The sequence below is a fragment of the Polypterus senegalus genome, chromosome 10 (assembly GCF_016835505.1).
Source record: "Polypterus senegalus isolate Bchr_013 chromosome 10, ASM1683550v1, whole genome shotgun sequence".
Taxonomy (NCBI): domain Eukaryota; kingdom Metazoa; phylum Chordata; class Cladistia; order Polypteriformes; family Polypteridae; genus Polypterus; species Polypterus senegalus.
The window spans coordinates 124,678,970-124,684,969 of record NC_053163.1 but is presented as its reverse complement, the minus strand read 5'-3'; the positions used below and the strand labels follow the sequence as shown (position 1 = coordinate 124,684,969).

At 34.3% G+C, this 6,000-nt stretch overlaps 1 protein-coding gene across 1 annotated transcript in view; it reads right to left on the bottom strand.

Annotated features, from left to right (window-relative positions):
* Positions 1 to 3,747: 3,747 nt before the first annotated feature.
* gabra3 (gamma-aminobutyric acid type A receptor subunit alpha3) overlaps positions 3,748 to 6,000 on the bottom strand; it is a 556,236-nt gene continuing 553,983 nt past the window's right edge. Inside the window, exon 10 of the mRNA XM_039766519.1 lies at positions 3,748 to 5,287. Coding sequence (XP_039622453.1) covers positions 4,979 to 5,287 — 309 coding nt within the window. The 3' untranslated portion in view covers positions 3,748 to 4,978. The remainder of the gene's footprint in view (positions 5,288 to 6,000) is intronic.

The window sequence follows — 6,000 nt, the reverse complement described above, 5'->3', positions numbered from 1 at the left end:
TTGCCTTTCATTAAAATCGCAGGTGTGTTTCTTCTGAAGACATAAAAAGATATACTTTGGCTCTTGGTCTTTGCTTACGCTGCTTTATAAACAAGATGAAGAACAACATAGTTTTGCCCATATTCTAAAAATCATAAAAAGGTTTGCACATTCTTTCTTCTGTGTTTGTAAAGCACGTACTCTTAATGAAATGCCTTCTATAAAATTATCATTGGCTGCTTCACTCCACTACCCTTCCATTCTTAAAAGAGTTCTAAACTGTACAAGGTAGGCATATTTTAAAGAAGTGCGTCCCCTGTGTCTAGGTGTGGTTTCTGGTACGCCATCCACTTCTTTAGTTTAATTGAAGATACTGAATTGCCTCGGTATGTCCAAGTGTGGGTGTCAGTGAATACGTCCTAACAATATGTGCTAACAATCTGTTCAGGGTGGTCTCTTCACTTTTGTTCAGTTCTGTCAAGATAGACTCTCAGCTCCCCTGTTACCCAAACAATGGATACAATTTAAAGGTAAAATATGAATTTGCTGTATAATATTTAGAATGATAATAGAAGTGACTGAAGGGCTGAGGCCAAAATCTAACCGCACAGGAAAGGAAGCTACTTTGGTGACCAAGAAGCTAAAAGCTTAATTAAATTAAACTGAGGAATAAAAGGGAAATGAGAAGCTTATTTAAGCAAGGAGTTTATGTGAAGGTGAATTTGTAAACCAGAAATAAGAAATTATATTCTCCTTGCAGCGTTTTCACGTGGATAACTTCAGCTCGTTCAACCAAAATGTTCAGTTTTGCCATCATTGTTAAATCTGTGCCTCCTAAAGGCTTCTTTGAGCCGACCAGTCCAGTAAAAATTTGTTTATAGCTAAATCTGAAGAAGCAGAATGTGTTTTCTCCAGTGTTTCACAATGAACGTTGTTCTTGCCTTTACATTTTTGACTGAAACTCCAGCTTTACTCAGGATTTGAATGATAAGCTTAATGCATTCTTCACTTTCGATTGTCACTTGGTTATTTCCTAATTAAAATTATAATTTCATTGGTTATACAACACCTGAAGGCATCCCAGCTTCATTTATCAAGATTGTTACTCTCACACTGTGACATGTACTGCCGATAAATTTGGTTTGTTTTATGGATTAAAGGCTATGGTACTAAAAAAATGTGGATTTATATCTGAAACATTCTTACACAAGGAGACATCAGCCTTTAATGGAGCACTCCTTCTAACTGAGTTATCACCCAGGGGATCATTGCCCTCTTATTCTCGAGAATTTACAAAAATAAAATATTAAACAGATTTTTGCTTTTGATTGAGATTTCTGTATAAGTTTGGAAACTGCAGTGTCCAGAGGGCTGTGTTTAGAACGTACTTTACCAGTAAATCCTGTTGGATGAGGGAGCAGAGGCCCAGCATTGTTCATCAGTTATTCCCCTGATATTCTCTCTTTTTTTTTTTTTTTACTTTTTAAAGTTTACTGGAACCCACTGCAGAATAAGCTCAACCATTTGAAAGATGCCAAAGTATTCTTAGAAACACACCTTTGTGAATTCTTTCATTATACATGCAAGCAAACAAAGAATAAAGCCATAGATCTTACAACAAACAGGCACAATAATAAAAAAAAGAATCACAGTTTTCTTATCCGTATTAAAAAATAAATAAGGTCAAGTGTTGTCCATTAAAGAGATTTTTTGTTTCAAGTTTCAAGTTCAAATACTTACAATTTTAATCATACTGTTTCAGGCAATGACTAAGAACTGTAATCTTGATAAGGCAAACTTTGAATTCTAAATCTCCTTAGATTAACTGACAGCAAAACCATTTTCTGGTGAAAGAATTCAAATACGTAAATCATCCTAAAGCGCTGTAACAGGGTAGATTTAGCCTCTCACTTTATTCAGAACAAAGAACTATGCTTGTTAGTTTGTTGATATTTTAAAGAAGAAATTATGCAGCATAATATCAACAGATGCATTTGTAACTGAAATCAGTTTATTACATTTTAGAGTCTCTTTTGGCTGATCAGAAGCATAAATATAGATTTTTTTTACTTTGGGTATGCGAATTAAATATATTATAAAGCAATTACTTAAAAATAAATAATTTTCCATCAGACCTTCTCTTAGCAGAAATGATACAATATATCTTAAGATTTAACTACTATAGAAATGCAATGAAAGTACAAGGGACGTGTACCTTCATGTAATCAAAATGAAGCCACCAAAGTCCATATTAGTCATTTTGCAGAGTGAGAGGATTCAGCCTCATTTTAGATACATACTAGAATATCTCACTGCTCTTCACTCTAGCAAATAAATGCAGGGCCTTTTGTATATCTCTTGCTGTTTATGTGAGCATCTCTTTAAGACTCGTCATTTTCTTAACACCTATTGCTCAAATGTGTGGAGACATAAAATATGGCAATGACATTTTAACACACATTACGGCATAAAGTAGCATCTTTTGTATCTCTTTTGTTCAATGTTTATTAGCAATATTCACAGAATTGTTTGCTTTCAACAAATTAGCAAAGGAGCTTTATGGACTGAATGGTCTCCTCTTGTTTGTCAGACTTCTTAAGTTCAAGGAATTGCAAAATTGGAATTTGTCAATTACTTTGCAGATTTACTCTTATATACTGTATACTGTATGTGTTAATGCATGGATCTACTGTATATAAATAGGCATCAGTATTGTTGGAACATTTCTTTTAAAAGTAACTTTGTTACATTACTTATTTACTTACAAAACAGTAACTAAAAATGATATATAGTGTAGTTACTTATAATTAAATGTAATGTGTTACAAACATTGTGTTACTTTTAGGTTACTTTTTCTTCTTTTTGGTATATAAAAAGCAGCACATTTGACTGGCTGGCATTTGTTATTAAATCCTAAACCCATAAACTTTCATGGAACTGACCAGAAACACAACCAAATTTGATCCCTTTCTTATATTTTATAAATACTGCAGTGCCCCTCGGCCCGGACTGAGAAGGTGTCCTATACGTGTCTTTATCCATGGAGAAGGTGGCTATTAAAAGCAGTGCAGGAGGGGCACAGACAGGGCACTAGGAGAGCACTTCGATCGAGCCTTCCAGCTGCTAAAGCCCACCGGCTTCATGCTTTACACCCAGTGCTGCTGTGATGCTCACTGTGACACCAAAAACTGACCCCTCAGCACATGCAGAATTAAATGTATACCTACGTATAACTTTTATTCAAATCTGAGTGGAAGAGAGTGGGACAGTACTAATCTCCTCTCATTTTGTCTTTCTGAAGTCTCCTTTTATTTTCTAAATAGTTAATCAGAAAGAAAACTTTTGTACAGTTCTTGTCACTTGATTGAACGCTACTCACATGGTTAACCTGATAGCTGGAGCGCAAGTGTGCACGATGTTACTTTGACAGCGGCAGGCAATATCTTGGCGAAATAAGGCAATATCTTTGCTAAATAAATCACAATTTTGGAGTGTGCAGGAATAATCTTTCACAGTAACACATTAATACATATTCATTTTTTAAGTAATGCATGTATTTTTACTTAAATAAAATAAATAAAATAAATAAGTACAGTATTGGGTTACGTTACTCATTACTTTAAAAAGTAATGTGATTATATAATATGTGTTACTTTTAACGTGTTATCCCCAACACTCGTAGACATATATAATATACAGTGTAGACAGAACATATGCTGTAGAGCAGCCAATATATTTACTGTATATGAATACATTTCTAGTTTGCAGTGCCTTGTAAGAGTATTCAAAATTTTCAAATGATTTGGGATTACAAATAACATTTAAAGAATTGGTTCTAATTTGACTTTACACTAAAAATGTCTGGGACAAAAGCATTTTTTCGGGATCTAAATTCTTTTCCAAGGCAATGCATATTATGTACCTCTCCATGTGTATGTTTGTAAATCTGCGTGGCAGTACCTTTGGTCGCTGGCTTGCTCCAGGCCTCTGAATTTAAATTCACAGGCCAGCCATTGAATGTTTGAAATTTGCACTTTCTCAAAGTATTTTCAGGCATTTTTTCGAGTCATTCTGGATGCCTTTGAGATCATAAAGACTCACAAGTTAGTTTTATTGGTTTCCCTAAAGTGTTGTCTTCTACATTTACAGTCTTCTGTAAGTATATTTAGAGTTGGTTCCTGCCTGGTTCCTCCAAGATGAAAATAAATATATAATAGGTATACTATCCAATAAACAGGACTTAACTGAAGTTAAGAGTCGAGAGGCCTTTCATTCAATTAAATAGCTCTTCACATTGCATGGACATGCATTACTCAGACTATGTGGATGAAATTATGTGAATAAACTCCACAGTATCAGCCAATGCTGCACTTAAAAGTTAACATTTTTTATTATATGACCAACCAAAAGATTTGGATTATATGATTAGGATAACACTGTTTTTCTGCATTTTCTTAGCTGTTTACTGTTATAGGATTTGAATAAAATGCAAATCCAAGAGACCACTTCACGAAACATTACACCAACAATTACTGAGTGTTGTTGAGCACTGCATTTATTTTTGAGGCATGAAATAACAGCAGCAGTGTTTTGCGATGCAATATATGCTGGCATATGGCACTGTTTAAATAAGTCAGTAAGCACATCCCTTAATTGGCACTTTCAAATATTAAATATCAGATTACTGTATACTAAAACGCTTCATTGCTGCCTAGAGAGAAGTAAAAATTCTTTGTATTATTTTGGGATAACTTCATAGATCTTGACCTACCTTATTTGTATTTTTAAAACACACACAGAAAAAAAAGCTGCCACTTTACTCTTGTCAATTTTTGCTTTCTAATCATCACAGTAATTTGTGAAGGATTATTTTTCCTGTAGAGAATAAAGGAAAATTCATATATAACTCTAATAAACAGTTTAGCGGTATAAAGAAATAAAAGGATTTTTGACAACACTTGGCCTTGAAAATCCAGCTGCTTTTGACAGTTTTTTATTTTTATTTTTGGGGACTTGAACCCTTAATTATCGGTTCTCTGTTAACATATGTTGCCCAATAAACCAGGTTAAAAATTGCAAAAAGGACAGGGAATACAATACGAGACATTTTGTCAACTTTGCTAACGCTGTTGTAGGTTTTCTTGCTTTCTGGTGACTTTTCTTCAATTCGTTGTATTTTCACTGGAGCTGCTGCACTCTTAGAAATTGTAGATAAGCCAGGATCTTTAGCAATATTGATGGCATAGGTTGTCCCAACAATGTTGTATGTGTTATTGGCTTTCTTTGAAAGTGGAGCAGAATCCTTTTTCTGAAAAAAGAACAATAAAACAATAAATTCTGCTTTGCAAAAAAACTTTGATAACAAAACAAAGAAATCTCACAACAGCAGTATTATATGAATGTGAGCCAAAGTCAAGAAAACATTAGCCAACTGACCGTATTTAACCAGATATAAGAATATACAGTTCATTGATAAGTTAATAGAAAACAGAAATTGAATTTTCAGCTCCATTGTTTGGGCTACACAACAAATGCGGACCACAGCACAAGTCGCACGGGCCATCGTTTGCTTGGTGGTCTGTAGAAATGACATAACTTTTACTGTCAAAATGTTTGGTTTTAGAGCATGACTTTCATTGTGTTATGCACAACACTCACCTCATACATTTTAGAAAGAAAGAACAACTTCTTAGTGGATGTTGGGATCTAGGCTTACAACTTAGTAGTGCTATTGTGGATGCTTTTATTAAATGAATTTGCAAAGCCTTCCAAAAACTTGTTTTCACTTTTGTCAATACGGGTTATTATATGTGGATTAATGGCAAATCTATCCATTTAAAATGCAATCTATAACACAATAAAGTGTGCAGGATGTATAGGGGTCTGAATTCTTTCTAAATACCTGTACTGGATGGCATAATGTTCTCAAACCTGCTTAATGCAAACTCAGAGTTGAGGGGCAGGAAGGAGCAATGAGCTCAAGGTGGGTATCAAATGTGTATGGGGCATAACAGTAGATGA